This window comes from Nyctibius grandis, chromosome 3 (assembly GCF_013368605.1).
Source record: "Nyctibius grandis isolate bNycGra1 chromosome 3, bNycGra1.pri, whole genome shotgun sequence".
In the NCBI taxonomy this organism is placed as follows: Eukaryota; Metazoa; Chordata; class Aves; order Nyctibiiformes; family Nyctibiidae; genus Nyctibius; species Nyctibius grandis.
Genome location: NC_090660.1, coordinates 69,195,107 through 69,216,880, shown reverse-complemented (window position 1 = coordinate 69,216,880; position 21,774 = coordinate 69,195,107). Strand labels below are relative to the sequence as shown.

The following is a 21,774-nucleotide window of genomic DNA, read 5'->3' as shown; positions in this document are numbered from 1 at the left end:
GGAGGTAACTGCTGGGGCCAAGTGTCCCCACATCCTCCCCTCCCTGCCCTAGATGTGGGTATATTTAGCCTCAGCCACTTCACTCCAGGGCAGATTTTGACCGAAGGGATTGATCCATCACCCAGGAGGACTCCAGTTGACCACAGTGGGCTTTAAATCAGCCTGTAAAGCTGAAAGGTGTTCAGTTTGCTAGACATTTTGTTGTGATGGGGAGTTTTACGCTTTCTTCCCTAGATTTTTCTGGTTTGTCTCATTCCTCTCCTCTCCCCTCCTCTCCTCTCCTCTCCATTCTTCTCTCCTTTTTTTGTTTCTTTTGTTTGATTGGTTTGGTTTTCTCTTCTTGGATTCAGCTACTGATGCATTTATGAGGGGAATAATATTCTTTCCCACTGATTTTTGTGTTAACAATAGCTATCTCTTAAATGAAGGCAGTGCAGTAGATGAACATTTAAACTTCAATTAAATTTAAGGCTGTTTGATACTTCCAGAGGAATGTCTTCTCTTTCGTTTTCTCACTTAAAAGATAAAAAATGGAATGGATCCCAAATAAAGCATAAGTGCTGAAGAAATTGCTTCCAAGAAACAGAACCAAATTTCTTCTTTGTTACACTGGCATAGCTTCCAGGGAGCTGTATCAGGGCCAGAAGAGTTTGTATACACACGGTGTACAAACCAGCATTCATTCAGCAAGACAGTGTTGTTACTAAACCTCAGAAATTATTAATTACAAAATATAATTGAAGGGCAAAAATGTGATCACAGACATCAATACATATTTCATAAACTGAGTACAGACACATTCATTTCTCATGTAAAGCTGCTTTTTCTCTGAAGGAGATTTTATTCTTGGCTTCCTTTTTCTCCACCTTTCTTTAAAGAAAACATTTTTATGGGTATCACAAGTACTGCTTTTGCTTTGTTCTGAGTTGCAACTGCTGTTTCCTTTTCAATATCAAATCACCTTTGTCTTCTTTAGGGATACTTTTTTTTTTGGTCTTCCTGTTTTTTCATTGTAGATTGTTACCAACTCAAACCTAAATGTCCAGGAAATACACTTCTGGGTTCCAATCCTTTTATCTTTACTCTAAAGTATTTTTTATTTCTTCAGGTTCCTAACCGTGATGTTTTTCCCAGTCCTCTTTAGCTGTATATTATAGAGGGCCCTATCAAAATACACTCAAGCTCTTGCTTGTAGTTCTCTCATTTTGCCATTAGAATATCATTATACTCTACAGGTCTAATTAATTTTTACGTGTGTTCATTCCAAACTATTCCCAAATCTATTTTATCTTGTTTGGCAATACTTTTGACGATTTGCAGTTTGGTGCTTAATGTTTCTGCATTTTCTTTTAGCTCAGAGGAACTGAAGCATTAGAATGAGTTCACTGTACCCAGATTTGACACCCTATGGAAGTATTTTGGCACAAAATACCTGCTTTCTTACTGTGCTCAGTCCTTTGGGGAGCGGTTCTGCATCAGGAAGGTACTGTGCAGAACCCTGCTCTCCTAGCAGAGCTTGCAACGGGCAAGCCCTCCTGCTGAGCAGAGTTCCTGAGTAGCCCCCCTTAGACATAAATGAAGTCCTAAGCCATAAGGAGTTCTCTGTTGCCTTCTTCCAGAAGGTCTGGTGAATCTGCTAGCAGGTTTGCTTCTTTTCCTCCTTTCTTCCTTCCTTCCCCTTTCTTTTCTAACAACCTTCTGATATGCTTTTATTTCTCTCTCAAAGGCACCCAGTGCCTTTTCGTGCTCTGTGCTTCTGTCTTGCTGTGCATGACGTAAAGTTGGGGTGACTTGATGGAGAATCTGATGAACATCTATTTTCTCAGTCACTCTGATACAGTCTCACTACTATATCTTCTGTACACCTGACTATAACTAGTGTTCCCTGTTAAAACAGTGCCCTCAGGCACATGTGCACATGCAACCAATTTCTTCAGAAGCAGCAAGTGAGAATTATTCTACAAAATGTTCACAAGTTTTAGATGTTTGCAACAGATTCATGTTTAAGTTACACAGACAGGTGTCAGTGGAAGTTGTAATACAGAATGTTTGATGTTTACACACTAATGTACTTGATTGCCTTTTTGCCCAAGTAGCTTCCTACACAACAGGCACATGCCACTGTATGCTCTGAAAGGCAAGTCCTTTCAATTAAGCCAATATTTCAGCAAATTAATATAAGCACAAATAAGAAATACATTAGTAAATTGCTAAACTACTTAGAAAATTAATATTAAAATACTATATATTTTAAAAACATGTCGAGTATAAGCAGCTATTGCTTGCTTTAGATTGAGATTATTTTATTTATGTCTACATGCAGATTCACACAGCAACATTATCAAACTGTAAACTTGCCTTTAAAATTGAGAAAAGAAGCATGAATCAAGTATCTCCATATGTTAGCCTACTTTTACAATTACAAAAAATACTCTGGAATGTTCCCTGATTTCAGAACTTACTTTGCTTTGTAACATCCTGATACTGATATGTGTATTTTGTACATCTAAATCTCTTTTCTGTAGCATGTGAAGGTTCATGTGAAAATGCCAACACATACGCACCCACCACATGAGATCTGGAAAGGAAGAGACGCAGCGTAACAGGGCTCTTAGGTGCACACCTAACTTTTAGTAGCCTATAAATCAAACTTAGCGGGACTGTTTATATACTTATGTTTTAGGCGTATGCTTACGTTTTAGGCACATGCTTATATTTCATGCTGAATTGGAGCTGTAGCTTCTTGTATTATATCTCCAGAATGACTAAACATTAGAAACGTAAATACATTCAACTGTACACTCTAAATAAATAAATAAATAAATAAATAAATAAATTCCTGGTTTATGCAGCCAAAATGATTGAGAACAGCCCCACCTTGATGACAGCATACTGACTTTGATATTATGTGTGAAAGAAGTAATGATTTCTTAGCATTTTTTAAAGATTTACCTCAGGATTTCTTAATTTACATTTATTGTTTAGAAACAGATGTCAGTTACCTTTCATGTTGCTTCATAGTATGTATTTAAAAATATAATCAAAGATAGACGTAAATATATAACGAATGATAGCAGAAGACATAGACATATGGGAAGGCATCACAGGAAGTGAGCTTGCAACCAGGCTTTGTACAATGCTGACAACTCTTTCACTGCCATTGTGCATGCAGAAACCAACCAACAACCAAGCACATCACATTTTATGATAAATGGAAAAAGCTTTTATGGAATGCCTAGGGGCATGCCCTATGACATTGTATTTAAGATGTAATTAAGAATTTTCAAAAGTTTGAAGAAGAAAATAAGTCCCGTTCTCTTTCCTCTTTTTGCTTCACCTATTTAAAATTATTTCAAGCCAAGCAAAAGAATTGTAAAACAAAGATTCAGAGACAGCACAGAAAGTTATGACAGTGCTTTGCACTGCTCAATATGGAGGAGTTTATGCACTTTTCCAGACTACTGCATTTCTTCATGGAGAAGTTGTCCAAGGGACCATTTTAGATTGATGTGTGAACAGAGGATGTTTATGTTTGCAAACACATTTATAAATACTAACAACTCACAGGACTAGATGGTATTCATCCAAGACTTCTAAAGGAACTCAAAGGAGCACTTGGTAGTTCCTTTTTTCTTATTCTCATTCCATTTCCACAACTGACAAACTACAGGATGGAGAGATGGAATATAACTGCTCATATGTACTTAAGAGGAGGGAATCCTTTCTTTTGTATGATGACTTTCAGCAGGGCAATACTTGGAGTTGCTGGGAGAATATGAAATGGTCCAATGAGCCAATCAGAACACGGTTATGTTTTTTTCAAATCCGTAACATCATCAGCCAAAGAAACTGAGACACTTAAGGGCTTAAATGGGCAGAAATATGTGACCTAGATCACCTTAATAATATATGTAAAAGCACACCAGGAGAAGTGGATAAGGAAAAAAGATAGAGTTAACTAATACTGGACCCTTAATGGACACTTTCAGACTCTTGTTATATGTAAGAGTCTGTGTTATGGTTTCAGGGTCTATATTAGCACCCAGCTCCAGCTCAAGGCTTTCTCTGCAGTGCAAAATTAAATGTTCTTGCTTCGGTATAATAAGAATAATAATAACAGCAGCAACAATAATAATAGCAAAATCCTCTAGTCACTGCCCTCTCACACAGATCTTCAAGGACAGGATATAGCAAGGAGAGACAGCAGAAGTCCAACCCTTCACTCCAGCCTTGCCTCTTCCAGCTGATTGAGATATCTCACTGCTCCTTCCAAGGCTCCCATGAGTGCCAAATACCTGGTTTTCTTGTTGATCCAGGCAGTCTCTTTTTCGTGCTACATCTCTGTTGTTCCCTGTGGAGGCATCAGTGGTGTCAATACTGAAGTGCTGGAGCAAAGACATTGAGGTGCTGGGGCGAGTCCAAAGAAGGGCAACGAAGCTGGTGCAGGGTCTAGAGCACAAGTCTTATGAGGAGCAGCTGAGGGAACTGGGGTTGTTTAGTCTGGAGAAAAGGAGGCTGAAGGGAGACCTTATCACTCTCTACAACTACCTGAAAGGAGGTTATAGCGAGGTGGGTTTAGTCTCTTCTCCCAGGTAAGAAGGGATAGGATGAGAGGAAATGGCCTAAAGTTGTGCCAGGGGAGGTTTAGATTGTATATTAGGAAAAATTTCTTCACTGAAAGGGTTGTCAAGCAGTGGAACAGGCTGCCCAGGGAAGTGGTGGAGTCACCACCCCTGGAGGTATTTAAAAGACATGTAGATGTGGTGCTTAGGGATATGGTAGTTGGTGGACTTGGCAGTGCTATGTTAATGGTTGAACTTGATGATCTTAAAGGTCCTTTCCAACCAAAATAATTCCATGATTCTGTGATTCTATGAATATCTGCCCAGGCTTTCCATAGGCAGGGCAGGGTGCTGGGAGCAAAAAAGCAAGGCAGCAACCTTGCTGTGCAGCAACAGCAGAGAGCACGTGACGTGGCACCTCTATAACGTCCCTGTCTTTGGCCAGCAATTTTGTCCAAAAATTGTCCCACTTGCAAGGGATGGAGATTAAACGACTTCTGTGCCAAACACAGCGGACATCACTGTATACCACGTGGAAGAGGCAAGTTTGGGGTTTGGCACTAGTCACAAGCTAAATATGCTAACTGACATGTCTTCCAAGCATGACCTGAGAAGGGGGTTCTTCTGGTATTTCAGGTTTTCTTATCAAAGTGTAATCCCCTGATAGTATGTGCTGCAAGCACTCATGACACACTTGAAATGAAGCCTTCTGCTGTGGTGGTCCTGTTAGTGAAAGGGTTGAGGTGATTACATGGCTCTGGATCCAGGAAAACGAATCCAAAACCTGATTTGTACACTGTATAGGTAGAGGTATAGGTATAATTTTCAAATATGGAAGGCAGCTGCTGAAGGAGGGTATTCAGTGTTAGTAATGAAAAACAGATTAGGAAGGCATTATTTACACTTGATAAATCAGAAATGGCATCAAAGAGAGCTAGTATTGCAAACTATTAATGAAAGACATCATAATGAAACAAATCACATAATAGATCACAACAAAGTGATTCAGTGTAATGAATACTGATACTAAGTAAGTTAACTGCGAGCTCTGGGGATACAATTTCGAATCCATTCCAGTGTGCCTGGTAGCAGTGTGAGCAAAAAGAGCACTTATAGAAGAAATTGACTCTGTTCCATTGCTCACTCTGGTCACATCCACACCTTACATTAGCTCTCCCTTTGATGACGTATAAGGTAGATAAGAATGAAGTTACTTGCCAAGATCCATTATATGTGTTTATTAATTTTTTTTGTGTCAAAGTAACAGCTGAAATCTCATCACTGGTGCAGATATCGGCCAACATTCCTCATTTCACAGAATAATGTGAGTAAATAAACATTAAACATATTAAAAAGACAGCCAGACAATGTTTCATCAGCACAGGTTAGAAACTCATTTAATTCTTGCAATTATAGAAAGCACATTGCTGCTACAGGACATAGTAGTACCTTGAGGGTGAAACAGGTCTAAAATTCAGATCTTCATACAGATGTTAGATTTTGAAGTACTAAAGGTGGAGCCTTTGATTAGCAGAGGGATGCCCTATGTAGCTTATATGCAATATTTGTATTCTGATCACACACATGAAACTTCAGGTGGTGTGCAACTCATTTCATTTCAGACTCATCTGTATCCTAAACCCTTTCTGAGGCAATTTGGCAATGTCAAAGCTTACCAAACCAAACATTAATTTGTGCATTTATAACTAAACATTTTTCTATTTATTGTGCATTTTCAAAAAGAATTGGGCTTTTTTTTTTTGAAGTAAAGGCATTCACACGTATAGCACTGGAAAGCCAGTTAGGTGGTTAAGAACGGGCACTGCGAAAGTCATCAAGCTGAGCAGGGAGCTGCCTAAGCCTGCCAGTAAGCTATTGCAGTGTTACTGATAACAGCCTCTCTTAAGAAACCCTTTGAATCTAAAGGTTCTCAGCCGAGGTTCTGGCTCAGCTACAAGATTTTACAATCAAATGTCAGTGGGAGGCTTACTGACACAGGGTGAACTCCTGAATAACAAATTCTTTATTACTCTCTGTTATGGTCTTCTAGAAAAAGGAAGCAATATATGGTAAAGCTGAAGAGTTCTGCAGTTTGTTTGGAAAATGATTTTGAGAAAATCTAAATTTTAATAAGTGTTGAAATTGAAGCAGATTTATCAAATTAGTAAATATTGACAGATTTGACCAAAGAGCTAAATTTAACTTACCCACAAATTATTGCTGAAACAAAAATGTTTGAGTATGTTACTACATATGTCTACCATCATGAATGCTCAGATCACGTCCACAGAGCCATGTTACAGATTTGAATTTCTGTTTTCTAAATTTCAGTCATGCAGATTTTTTGAGCTTCTCTAATAGGATTGGAATGCGGTGTTCACATTAGACATGTTTAATTTACTGTGATGTTTTTAATGCATTGTTTTGACATTCCTTCACAGTAATTAAATACCTTCAGAATTATAAAATACAAGTAAATCAAATCAGCATTAATTTGGAGAAGCAACACAATCAGAAAGAATCAGAAATCAAGTAGCTATGGATAAAGTTGCGCTACGGTGCGGCCATCACTTTCATCCTCAGCAAGCCACCTTAATAGGGAAAAACATAAAAACGTGTCAGAGATACAGCACATACAAAACTTAACAAACAGACAAATCATGAGCACCTGCTTCTGCATCTTTCTGGGAGTATTCATATTGGTTTATACAGAAGCAGTAACCAACCTGAATAAAAATAGTGATTTTTTTTTTTTTTAGTATCCATACATGCGTAATGTAAAAGTGTAATGAATTTTATAAATATATTTATGAAATATACATTCATTTTATTTGTTGGTCATATAGGTGACAAGTAGATTATTTCATTGGGTGGCGTAAAATCAGGATAATTTAGAGTAAGGAAACCTGTTCTGTGATTGATAGCAAATTATTGTCCATGTATTCCATTCCAGGGACTGTTTATTTTTCATATCTCTGTGTTGGCTCACAAAATACTGAGTTGTATGGTGGGCCTGATCCCTGCTCCATAAGAGCCTATGGAACTTTTACTATTGACTGTATGGGAAATCAGACTATAGGTCTGAGTCCAAAGCTCAGGCAGATTGATGTTAACATGGAGGCAAAGATATTAATATCCAAAGAGAGTTAAAAAGCTTCAAACACTTTTGCAAGGCTTATGACAGACTGCCTGATATCATGCCTACTGAGGAGCTAGTATGGGAGGGATTCCTAGCTGGTACAGTGTTAATGTAGCTCACATCTGAAGTTGCACCATTGAACAGCTGGGAGATATGGCTGAAGCCAAACAGTTTCAGGCTGAAACACAACCAATCTTGGCAGATAAAATTGCTCATGGAAGCCCCAGAGCCAAGGAAAGGTATGACGTGTAAGCTAGATAACAGGCATTTAAATTAGTTAGTAAAGGATGCCCGCCTCCTTTCAGGAAAAAAATGTTTGTTGCAAGCTATCTTTTTCAAGAATCTTCCTCTGACAGGTGTGGTCTGAGAATTCTTACCAGAAAAGAGGTGGAGTGACATCAACTGAAAATCCCGTCATGGATTGTGTTGCGCACTTGAGTGATATTGTGGCCTAAGGACTTTTGCACACTAACCCGAATTTAGATATCTAGAAGATTAAATAGTACCTGAGCATGTGTTTGGAAGAAGTTTAATGAAGGGAAGTTTAATATTGTTGGAAGAAGTTTAATGTTGTTGAGCTTGGTAACAGCTACACATTCTCATGACCTAGACTGTGGAGTCCAACTGACTCTACAATAACTAAAAAATGTTGCTTTTTTGGATTCAGGATTGGGATTTGGCTTCCATGAATTGTCAAGTTTACAGAAACATTTAAGGGAAAGATAAAATTAAATATTCTTGGCTACCATTTCTATTTTCAGACCATCAGGCAGCATCCCTCTTTCTAGCTATAGGCAACTTGTAAGTTTTCACACTTGTCTGTTCTCCAGATGCATTAAAAACCTATTTTACACTGAGAAAGACATGAATGTGTTCGCTTCTGTTGTTTACTCTGAAATGCATTGAGCTGTAAACTGTATACTGTAGTGAACAGTCACTCCAAGTATACCTTTCAATTTAATTTCCAACTTCTGAAGGTGTATTGCTTCAGTTTGGTGCAGACTGAAGTGAATCTTCTTTTTGTACACTAGAAGGCCTTTACCCCAGCATCTCTTTATCCAAATAAATATCTAAATTCAGATCGTTATCCTCTTATATTACATTGTAAAAAGGTTTCTTTTATCTTTACTCCATTTGCTGAATATATCTTAGACCTGTACTAAGCAGATGTTGAAACAGAAGGATTTTAATGATGCTTTTGCACAATGAAATAAAAAACCACTACTTTTTCTCTGGATTTGTATCTATACTGCCATATCCTACCATCCTCCCATCATCCTATGTTTCTGATTCCCTCCCATACCTCTTTGCATACCCATGATATGCTTGTCAGAGCTACATATGAACTGATACTTGTGTAATGGTGCACCAGACAGCTTCTACCTCTTGAAAATGGCGTGCTAATATCTTCTCTTAGCAAAGGCACTAAACTGTGTCTCTCCCTTCTACAGTCATTAGTTTTAGTAACTTGGAAAAATACAGTGTCTTCCTTTAAATATTTTTCTGATAAATTAGTTTGAAATTGACCAACGGTTCAAAAGTTACACACAGCATGGTTAAAAAATTCTTACTGTTTTAGGAAAACAGAAGAGAAACAACTGAGAGACTAAAAAGACTGCTACGAATTCTTGTTAAAAAGAAAACAGCACCTACAGAGTCATGATGAACTGAGCTACTGACCTGTTACAGTTGAAGCAATAAACTGAATTCCTAGATGCATCTGTGATTTCCACTTTTTCCAGAAACCAGCCACTTGCTGTAGAAGGAAAAAAAGAGCAAATTTAATATAACTAAAACACTAATAAAGCATAAGAAAGGTTTCTGATTTCATTTCCAAATGCTGTGTGGTTCAGTACTTCCAAATGTATTAAATATCAATAATAAAACTGCAATGTAGGTAATTCAAATTCCTACCAACTTCTCTCAATTTTACAGAGAAGGTCTGTGATGGTTTTGGTAGAAAATATAAAGGAAGATTTTTATTACAACTTAACTCATTTTTCCACATTGAACAGAACAGGCAGTAAGACAAATGAAATAGAGCACATGGTAATATTGAATACATTCTTGAAATCCCTTTTTACCCTTTTGATACTCTGAAGTACACCCCGATGGGCTTTGATTTTCTGTGTCCACCAAACAATAAAAATAGATAGACTTTATAAATATATGTAATTTCTTTAATGATAGCCCAAGCCCTTAAATAATAGGAAAATAGAAATTCTATTACTCTTTTCTAATTAATATGCTATTTATTTAAACCCAATGGTGAATCTGAATGCTGCTCATATCCATATTTCTTCAGCAGTAGGGATTCAGAATAGCATTTCCATTTAGGCCAACATTCATATCTATTTTAGCTTTAAGAATGTATTTAATATCTGCTATAATCTCCTGTTCTGCTGTGTGAAAAGTACCTTCATTATTGTGCTGTAGAATTTTATTTCATTGAAATATGAAGATTTTTAAAATAAAACTTTGTTATAGAAATACAATGTTTGTGCTGGCATCTTTAGTTGTGTTTGCCAATGCAAATACTTAATGACAACATTTAAAAACTAATTACGATCATACTGCTAGTAGCTGAAAACCTTTTGGTATTCTTTGCATGTCCTAGAGATAAAATACTATATTCTAACAAATTATTTTGGTTTTCAAATATTTGGACAAAGTACCAAGTAGGCTAAAACCAATAAAAATATTTGTAAGTAGGATAAAACTATAATATAAAAATATTTGCAAATTGTAACAATTTAGATAAAATGTAAAGGCATAGCAATGTTTCTCACTTTTCATGGACATTTTCAAACAATTAGGTAGTGTAACTAGGCCATAAAGATGTCTACATTTTTCATCTTCCATTTGCACGAATCATTTATTGATATTGTGAAGTACTCCTGGAACTCCTTTAACGAAATCTTGTGAGTGGTTTAATATATCATAGACTCTACTTGGAATATATGACCTTTATTGAAATCTCTGTAATTCAGAGTCAAGATTATCAGCAATAAAAATTTACAGTCTCTCAAATTTACATGTCACTTCACAAAGGAATATAAAGGCATGTTTGCTCTCCTGAAAAGTTTCAAATCTAATACTTTATCCTTTATTGACAAAACTCCTCACTGAAATCTCCAGGTATGGAGAAATCTAGAGGCAGCTAGGAAAGATTAGCAAACAGATGAAACATTTCAAAGAGGTGTTACATTTGAGGATGCTTGTAAGGATTACAGCTGATGTGACAAAAGACACCTGGAGATAATTTCAGAGAAAAATTTAGAGGAAGGTGGTCATGGATGTAAGATGAATCAACACACACCAGCTGTGCTGGGAACGCAGTATCAACAACTATGTGATATTGATCAGGACACGGAGGAAATACAATCATGTCGTTGATAGTTTGGGACCCAGGAAATGCCAGTTCAACCTATATTTCCCCTGCAGACTTCTATGCAACACTCAAGAGTGATAAAAGTCTGCCAGTGTGGAGTTCCCTTCCCAGAACAGTTCTAAGTTGAATTGTGTGCATGTACAGCAGCTAACACGAATGAGATGAAAGTCAGCAGGAGGATTTTATTTATTATAGGTATTTCAACAGCTTTGGTGTTTTTTCTTTTTGAGTTTTCAATACCATCACATGTACAACATGACTGTAGTTAGGAAAAAAGCCGTTCAACTTTTGCCTGAACAGGAACTGCTATTTGCAGAATTTTGCTTGGTTCATCATAGATATGATAAACCCTTGCCACCTTAGAGTGGCTCATGCACTTAGATAAATCAAGTTTTATTACACTTAAACCTGTTTCAGATAGGTTAAGCAAAATTCACCTGACTAGAATATCTCAATACAATCAGACCTTTTTGGCTCAAGCTGTACATTGCCTACAAATTCCATTTATATATTTGTATATCTTTACGTTTTTTTAGCACCACTAAATGTAACCTCAAAATATTATAGTCTCCCATTTATTTTTTTTGTAAAATTCAGGTTTTAGAGATTGCGTGTAATACACTGTACATAGAAACAGTTTTCATCGTCATGTATGGGTATGTACTGTATCCACATCCTAACTTAACATCAGGGCAAGACCAGGTGCACACTAGTGTTCTCCTCATAGTTTAGCATTCACAAGAAGAAAAGCCGTACATGCGTCAGAGGGAGCTACAGTATGCTTTGACGAGAGTCCCCAAATTGCCCAAACATTTCTTAGATAATGTTCAAAGCATAGAAAGTTTAGCTGCATTTTAAAAATTCAATCCTATGCTATTTAGGACACCTAATAGGAGTTTTGGCTGAGCAATGTTTGAAGGATAAAACCTTCTGAGGTTTATGCTAACTAGATCTCTTCTCTGTTAGGAAAAAAAAATTAAGGTAAAGTCAAGGGAAATGTGATAGAGACAGAGGGGGTGTAAGCAAGAGCAGTCAGACTGACCTCATTTGTATACAGATTTGTATTAGCTAGCTGTAGCAGTAGCATGACTTCAGAAACCTTTCCAAATGTCAGGCAGATCTTTAAGCAGAAGATTTTTACAAGGCTATTGAACTCATGCAGCATACTCACCAAATCCTTTCCCATCGTGACCAATTTCAATTGAATGTAGGCTTCCTAGGTTTTTTGTCTTAATCTTGAATGTGTCAACCTTTAATATTAAAATACAGTTATTAAAGATAATATACTGATGTCTGGAAACTTATACATTTGTTTAGGTCAGTTCTGAGACTAATTCAAATGTAATAATACCAATTCAAAATAGGTGGCTGACACCTCATGTGGTTTATTTTCCTTACTGAAGATCTGTGGTATAGATCCTCTCCTAATAGGTCTCAGTTTAAACATGAAAGATTCACTTTTCAACTTACAGTAGGACAATCCCTACCTCTTTCCTGGCTTTTATATACCAGAAAAATATTTTTGCTCTCTTATGAATTCTCAAGCAATATAGACTTCTAAAATGTTTTCAGGATATGATACATAAGTATATGTTCAAGAACATAAAAGCTAAAGGCTTTTACTACATGTACCATTATATCTCTCAAATATTATATATTTTAATTGAAAATATTACCTTGTTTCATATTACAGATTTTTAAAAAATGAGATCCTTTTTTCATAAGACATTTGGCATCACTGGCTACCCATTGACTTATCTGGGTTGCTAACAGGTTTTTTATGTATCTACTCTTCTTTTTTGAAAAGCAGTGACACCTCCTGTGTAGTACTAGGCAAAAGGAAGTACTACTCAAGGCACATTCTTTCTTGCTCCTTGTGCCTGTCGGTAACTAGATTTGTTATCCTCCTCCGTATGGAAGACAAAACATGAGTAAATATCTTTTAGAAGATATTCACAGACATCTTGGCTGAAGAAACTCAGACCAACTGCAAGTAAAAAGATGTTTAGTACTGCTGGAGATAATGAGGTAGATCTCATAAGGAAGATATTTTAACTGGAGTTTTAATTATTCAGTCATTACCTTTCAAGAAATCCACAGGAGAAAGATACAGAAAATATATTTATTTCTTGTTGCATAAGGGTAACCATCATTATACTCCATTGCACAGGTGGTGAGCAAATGGAGCAATTCCTTTGCCAGAGTAATATGTTTATTAAAATAGGAGAACGTTCTGCTAAGATGCTAGGACATCATGCAGAGAATCAGCATTCTTATGCAAATATCTATCTGAACTAGGGGTCTCTGAATAGCCTAAAGCATGATGGAGATCAGAATCAGGTTGATGTGCATGGTTCCATTTTATCTGATAATAGGCTTATACATTCAGTGAGGCTCACAGCATCAGTTTCCATGGCAAAGTAAAATGATGGGATGTAAGAGGCTGTTGTATTCTCAAGCACAATATTCAAAGTTTGTGCAACAGCAAGGGATTTTGCACGTATATGCACATGCCTCAGCAATGCATGATGTGCATTCCAGATCAAGGAAATGCATAACCGGGCACAGGAGTGGATGCAATATGATGATGTGTTTGGGACTAAGAGACAGAAGAGCAACACAGTCAACTAGATGTGATAGAAGTAAAATGTCCCTTGATTACTCTGGTGAAAAGGCAAAACACAGAGATAGCTGAGACTATATGTGGTATGGAAAACAGGATAACATTCCATAGTGGTATGGAAAACAGGATATATGCCTTAAGTTCTGTAAAGATTTTGCATAGATTTAAAGTTTGCTTTCCCAGTCCAGAAATGCATACATCCTGTAAAATCTATGTACTCACCTTTCCTCTTTCAAAGGGGTCTTGATACTCCAGTGATTGAGAGAGTTGAAATACCTCAGATTTGTCCTCATTCCCAAATAAAATAATATGCACATTGGCATCAGTCCCTGCTCCCCTTTTGTCACCTGTGTATACTTTAATAGTATACTCTGTCAGATTCCTTGCTTGACTTCCTTCTTGATGTAAGTTATCTATGTCATTCTTTTGTTTGTCTCCTCTAATAACAAAAGATACTGGGATTTCTCTCTGTATTTCTGGCTTATTTGCATCCACAGAAAATGCTCTGAAAAACAAAACCGCATATGTTTTTGTGGTAAGTAAATCATATGTTAAATCAAAAAAATCCTACTAATGTATGTGGGACAGTTAAAGATGGACTTATTTTGAAAATATCCATTGACTGAACCACTCTGTGACAGTCATTTTAATTCAATGCCCACTCAATGTTTTCAACTATTATACTGTAAAATGACTAAAAAATGACTAGCTTTACATAATATACTTACTCATTCACTTCAAATACATAGATAGGATGTTCCTTTACAGCTTCTTTCAAATGCAATTTTTTAATGTCCAGTTTGCAGTCTACGAAGTAGGAAATAAAGTGAAAGTACAGTGAAATGCTGTACTGCATGTCAAGGAATTACATAGAGTCTGTTGGTGATATAATGGTGTCATTCCTACTATTTAAACATCATTTCTTAATTTATGAATACCAACAATCGACTTAAAAATCCTGGAATCATCATAACATTCCTTATTTTGTTCCTATTTGAAACCTCAACTTAGAAATATAGGAGTAAGCATTTCCTTTGTCTTAGTGAAGTAAAGGAGTCTTGTCCTCACCATCCTTGGACAGGCATGCAGAAAAGATTCAGCATGACTCAAGCAGGCACATATGAGGAGGAAGAGCAGAAATACATATCTGGTGCTTCCTCCTCAGTGACTGGTTGACAAGAGGGTTGGAGCTCCGTTCCACATGCATCACAAAGAGGATCTTGTGAGATGGCAGGTATGAAGGAAGTTCAGCAACTTACTCTATACCTCTGCTATTTGAGAAAGATTGCTCTCTGAGTTGCACTTCCTTTTGAATTTTCTGCTAGGGGCTTCAGCTACATGATATCTATGACACTATCTTGAATCTCTTGCCACTAGTCAGTCATGAAGACTATTTATTTTCCCTTCTCTTCTATTATTTGTCCCTTCAGCCCTGTTTAGCAATGTCTACTACTACTGTCCAAGTCCCTTTAATTATACCAATAGAGTCTAAGTTAATAGTCTCGGGCTCCTGGGGAGGAATCCAGGACATTGTGTTGCACTCATGACCTGCCCGGACAGTGCCTGGAGAGAGTCAGAAGCTTCAGGAAGGTATTTCAAGGTGTTCACCTCATCTTAAAAACCTGTTCAGATACTGGAAGAAGCATAAATGCGTTAGAGCAACACTCTGCCTGGGCTGACCAGTCCTGCAGGGTACATCTGACTTTATATGCTAAAGAGCTTTTGTGTTTGGGGATTTTTGGTTCAAAGTCTTGGTCCAAACTAGTCTCAGTCCAAACAAGTCTAGGTACAATATGGACACCCTTACTCATCTAAAGTGCTTTGTCATCTAAGTAACTCCTTTGGAATAAATGTATGATACATCTTCCCAATCCTTTCTTCATAACATACACAGAGCCAACGAGCACTGAAGTCCCTCCTTTGTGAATTGTGTTTTCAAACCTGACTGGAAAAATCTTGCCTGTCATGCTCTCTGTGGTGCCCTTTGGCGACATGGAATTGCCATATTCAATGATAGTCAGACAGATGGCCATAGTTAACTTGCACAAATGAAGCTGTGGGAAACAAAAGCAGTGAGCTATACGCCTTGCTCCCCAATAGCACCATGGCAGGGCTGTCGCTCTCTTTCCCTTCCCCTCTATAGTAACTACAGCTCCACACCATGCCCCCTCTGAAGTCCCCAGCAGCAGAGGCAGACCGTGGATGCGTTGACCAGACAGCCAGTATGTACATGCTTACTGCCCAAACGTCTTTGACGTCTATACACATTTTACAGATTTGGTTGAAATTTGGTGGTGAGTCTAAAAGGTTATTATGAGGAGCCAATAGATGGGGAAAAAAAAGACAGGGCTAAAGTGCAAACATAGAACCCTTGTTTTCCTAGAAAACTGTCTGAAAATGCCAACTGTAACACGTAGTAAGTAATGATTTGCAATTATACAGCAAATTTCATTAAAGGACTTCAAAAAACTTTACAATTAATTCTTTGAATATTCATTAGTAGCATGATAGCCATCCTGCTGATGAGGCAAAGAGATGTTATGACGATTTTAACGAAATTCAGTGACAAAACTGCTGATTGCCTAGTAGGGGTAAAATCCGCCTCCGAATGTCACAGGGGCAAAACAGAACAGGTCGGGAAAACAGTGAAAATAACTGAATCACAGAAGGGCAATTAAACAATACCAGTTTCTTACATGAGTTATAGTTATTCTCCTAGATCAATTATTAATAGATCACATATTAATTACAGAATATAATTATTCATCTTCATTTTCTGGTTTTATTTCTTGTATGGAAAGGAATAGTTTACTTTCTTGATGCAATAATGATATAGCCTTTATATTCAAGGATTTTAATGTGTCAAAATATAGGATTTTGCTTTATAAAATACTACCTTTTAGCCAAAATAGCCAAAGAAATTAATCAGGATTTAACTGGCAGTGATTTCATTGCCTTCTAACAGGAGGCTAGCTGTGTGATTCACATCACTGACTTTAGAGAGCAGCAAAAGTACTTCACCTGTTTTACTGCTGATCAAAAGAACAACTTTGTCCAGTTCTCCCAATTCAACAGCATCCATGATAACTAGAAATGACTAAAATAAAATTATTCAATATTACAATCTTAAACTGTATTACTTAATTATATAGGAAGATTTTAAAATAATCAGGTTGCCCAATAATAATAAGATTTGAATAATAATGTTTCCGAGAGAAGTTGTGGATGCCCCCTCCCAGGAAGAGTTCAAGGCCAGGTTCAATGGGGCTTTGAGCAACCTGATCTAGTGGAAGGTGTCCCTGCCCATGGCAGGGGCATTGGAACTAGATGATCTTTAAGGTCCCTTTCAACGCAAACCATTCTATGATTCTATATATAAGAAGTACAAGAAAGGATTAAATAAATTTTAAAGTACTGTAAGACAGAGTACCTCATTGTCCTCTCTCTGCTGGACATTCTGCAATGACCAGAGAAGGGATCTGTCCCCTGTGTCACCATGAGTACCATATACACAAGCAGTCATATGCACTAAATTTCTCTCACTCAAAATATTTCTAGAAAATACTGTTAGATGATATGTAACCACTGCAATATCAAGCAGAAAGAGATCTTGTTAAGAATGTGCCACAACCTTGCACAGCTATTTGACAACATAGTAATGTACAGTTAGATGTAATTAAAAATTCAAACACTTGAAAATGATAGTAAAATTCACGTTTTTTTTCAATTTTCCCTTAATTGTGTCCTGTAACTGTAAACGCTGGTGATGCTGACAACTTTACATTAAATCAGAGAAAAACATGCCTATGCTTTATGCTATTTGTAACAGTAGCACATTATGGAAAAATTACAGCAGTCAGTTGCCTTTTTCTTTTTAATGGCTGTCACGGTTTAAAGCTGGGCTGGCTATTAACCAGGTGGCAGATGCTCTCTGTTAACCCTCTCCCCCCCCCGCAAGGGAAAGGGAAAGGGAAAAGGGAGAGAGACTTATGGGTTGGAAAGTTAAAACAGTTTTAATAAACTATGATAATGAAAAAGAGTATAATAACAATAATAATAGAAATAATCAAATATATACAAGTATATACAAATATATACAAAGCCAAGATTGAGAGCTTGGAAATCCTCCTCAGGCAGAGTTGCTCCCCCCAGTACAGTCAGAGGGGAAAAGGCAGTACCTCCCCCCAGCACAGGCAGAGGGGAAAAGGCAGTAGCTTCCCCCAGCACAGGCAGAGGGGAAAATGCAGTAGCTCCACCCAGCACAGGCAGAGGGGAAAATGCAAAAGCTCTCTGCCATCACACCTGCAGGCTTTTAACTGGAAATTGGCAAAGCTGGTACCAATCAGGGGGAGACAGGAGGGCTCCTCCCTCCTGGGCCCCACCTCCAGGAGGCAGTGGGTTAGTGATAAATAGGAAAGTGAGAATGACATGTATGGGATGGAATACCTCGTTGGTCAGTTTTGGGTCACCTGCCCTGTCTGCTCCTCCCTGCAGGTGCGAGCCCCCTTCGGCTCTTCACTCATAAGCAGTGAGGAATTTAGCAGTGACCTTGGTTTCCCTAAGACTAATTGGCCTGGTTTGAGCCAAACCAGGACAATGGCAAATGCCTAACAGGTAAAATCCTAATAAGGCTCAAACTCATCAATCACTTTTGGGATCTTTACAAAGACTAACTTTAGCTTGGCAGACAAGCCCTTCAGACTTCATCATCTAACATATGGAGAGAGAAGCTCCTCACGTGATTCAGAGCACCTAAGTTGCTGCTTTGAACTTCACTATGATGGAGCACATCCACCGACTATAGAGGGAGCTCGGGAAGACAAGTCTATCTCAGCTGAAGTTGTCACCCCTGAATTTGTGCTGTTCGCAATTTATGCAATGGTTATAGTTATTTAATTGAAGACAAGATGACAACACCCGAACACCTTTAAAACTAAACACATACACAGAGCATCTGTTTATATTCATTTACATTTTACTCATAAAACCAAATGATGTGACAGTTCTGAATATTTACTTCTTTTAATCATCTACCTATCATCTCCTTTTTATTCCTGTAGACACTCTAGTAGAAGGGGATGAATCCTGACCTTGCAGATGACTTCTGTAGAATGTGGCTCAGAGCTTAGATCAGTCAGACACTTATCCCATACAGGACTGTGTGTACAAACAGATTACCTGTATCCTTTGGAAGTCAAGAAAACAAAGTCCAGGTAAAGCAGATAACAAGCTGTTGTTATCAGCTTTCAGATCTAATGATCATCTAAAATATGGAGTTCAGTACAAGAAGCAGCTCTGTTCTACGGTCCTTGCCTGTTTCCCCAGCATCAACAAGAAGAAAGAGAGCACAGACCCTTGTTGCATGCCTACTGCAATTGAGCAGATTCATGGAAAGAAATCCATAGTGCCAAAAAGGTATTTAGTTTTACTTATAAAGGTAAAACTTAGTAAAAGCCTAAGTGGTAGAAGATACAGATATATATGGAATATGGTGGGTGGTGTTAAACCAAGATGAAGAATCAGGAGAGGAAACCATATATTTGGTCAGGGATGCGATGAAGTGAGTGGGTCACTACACAGAACAAAGAAACCTGTGCAGTGCTATTTTTGGCTAGAACTCTGATTTTCTGCGTGTTCTCTTTTTATTTTACTTGACTTCTGTTTTGCCACAGACTCTCTTATCTGAAACTTTGAGAAGTGAGGCTGGACCACCCCAAAATAAGAGTGAAAGGATTGCATTTTGAAGGCTTGTTTCTTGGATCACTGTGTCAGAGAGCAACAAGAGTGGGCCTCACCCACAAGGGTGGACAAGACAAGAGCTGAACATGACCCCAGCGCAGGCAGTGCCCTCACTGACCAGGTAACAGTCTTGCAGCATCTGCACGTGGCAGGCAGAGTTATTAACAGTCCCAGATGCAGCAAACAATGAAAAATATCTGTGATCCATCCTGGCAGCCGAGACGGAAGCAGCAGGAGAAAGGGCCAGAGACAGGACTGAAAATAAGGCTACAACATAGGTCCAAGGTCCATCCAGAAGACAGGGTCAGAAACAGGACTAGAGACAGACGCACATCTGATGTAGCTCAGGCATGATCTTAAATGGACATCCTGTGCCCATCATGGCTGGAGGTTCCAGGTGAGTCTGGCCAAGGCAAGTAACATCTATTGTCTTATCATGGCCCTGACACACTGTAGTCCACTAGAGATTGAGTTGAATGAACTTGAGATCTGATTATATAGTGGATAGAACTGGCAGAGTACATTGTACAAAGAAAGGCAATTGAAGGAGAATAATGTAGGCAGAGGGCTAAAATGCTTAAATGGTGGTCTTTGTTCATGTAGTGGGATCAGGCCATCATAGGGCAAATGTGGGCAAGTAAGCTTTTATCTCTGTAGTGTACTGAATAGGTTGGGGAAAGATGGAAGAAATCTCTGAAAATAAGTTACATACAATAAGGATAACATATATGAATGTTACAACTCCATTAATTTTATAAAATTCTAATGATTTCATAAACTCAGTGTGAATTATGGCTCTGTGTTAACTTTGTGGAAATAAAGTTTCAGCTATTTGAAAGTAGCATAGTACATTTTTACTTCGCCTTTTAACTATTTAATTGTTTTGCCTTAAAAGCTACAGCAGTGCAAAATTCACCTTCTATACAGCCCTGTGTGTGAGAGAGAGCGCACTGTTTCATCCCTGGGGATTCGTGAGGTGTAAGCATCTCAAAGGGAAGATACAGTGATGAGAAATAATTTATGTATATACTCAGCTGGAAGCCTCTCCCCATTAATACACCCAAAGGCACATGGGTGCACAGCCAGATCTCAAGGAACCGCATTGTATTTTATCAACTGTGTTTTGATGGTTTCAATTAGCCATTAGCATACGCTTCATCACAATCCCAAGTCCAAAATAAAAAAAAAGGAAAAGATAGTTAAGAGATGAAATATTAAGGCACTCTATGAATGACAGAGCTGTATCTGAAATGCAACAGCACACGGCTTCTGGTTAAGGTGATTATGATCAGCTGCTTTCAATTCCAATTAACACAATATTGGTTTTGCTTTTAGCTGAGAAGAAGAAAACCAAGGAGAAAATTAATTAGATTTAGAAAGCTGACAGAAAAGCAGATCTGTTTTGCACAATAAATTGCAAGTAAGTTTGTGCGTAAAGGGTCACTTTGAACTCCACGTGTGCCACCTGCAGTGGAGCTGCTTAAAGCTCTCTTGAACATAAAATGGCAAAGATTTGGAGGAATGTGGTTTTTTCACTGTCCTAGTTTTTTTCCTTCACTGTGGTTACAAATCCCTCTTTGAAGACTTCTAAAGCACATGTGGAAAGAAATAAATGCAACAGAGATGAGCTATTTTGTTTGTTTGTTCTTTTACCTAAACACATAGGTAATATTATACCTACTCTTTTTTGTGATTTTATATGTCTTGATCTCAAAGTATTTTACAAAGAAGGAAAATATTATTTAAAAAAAAAAAAGTGAAGAGTGGGGAAGTGATTTTTTTCAACCAAGAGCTCAGTGACGGAGTCAGAGTCAGAACCAAGCTCACAAGGGTTCCAGTCTCCCTACCCATCTATTGCCCATGCTGCATCTTTCTCTCACCATTTCTATGTGCTTGTGCATGTACCCTAAATACTTCTGCATTTTTACAGCGATCAGCCTTTTGCAAGGGGCACGCTCATGTGCTTTATGTTAACCTGAAGGTCCTCTTTGTTTCAATCTTGTGTATAGGAGATGAAAGCCATTAAGCCCTGTTCTGTACCCATACAGTGCAAGTCTTCAAGTGAAAATAACAGCTCTAAGCAATATAAAATCTAAAGCCTAAATGCAAAATTTAAATTTTCAGTCGCAGCCAAAATATGCAAAAACCCCCTCAACCCTTGTTAATTCTACTGAGATTACTTGCATGCTTACATTTAGACACATGCAAACACCTCACTGAAACCAGGCCATAAATTCCAATCCAAAGCGTATTGGGGTAGTTCATCTAACACCTACTTCAGCTCACTTTGGATGAACTGACTTATTCTTTAGCCAGGTAA

General features: G+C 37.8%; 1 protein-coding gene across 1 annotated transcript in view; it reads right to left on the bottom strand.

Moving 5' to 3' along the window:
- Nucleotides 1-7,098: 7,098 nt before the first annotated feature.
- LOC137661595 (lipoxygenase homology domain-containing protein 1-like) overlaps nucleotides 7,099-21,774 on the bottom strand; it is a 192,831-nt gene continuing 178,155 nt past the window's right edge. The window contains 7 exon segments of the mRNA XM_068397201.1: nucleotides 7,099-7,153; nucleotides 9,382-9,457; nucleotides 12,264-12,342; nucleotides 13,938-14,220; nucleotides 14,444-14,522; nucleotides 16,737-16,812; nucleotides 17,146-17,300. Of these exon segments, the coding sequence (XP_068253302.1) occupies nucleotides 7,099-7,153; nucleotides 9,382-9,457; nucleotides 12,264-12,342; nucleotides 13,938-14,220; nucleotides 14,444-14,522; nucleotides 16,737-16,812; nucleotides 17,146-17,300 (803 nt within the window).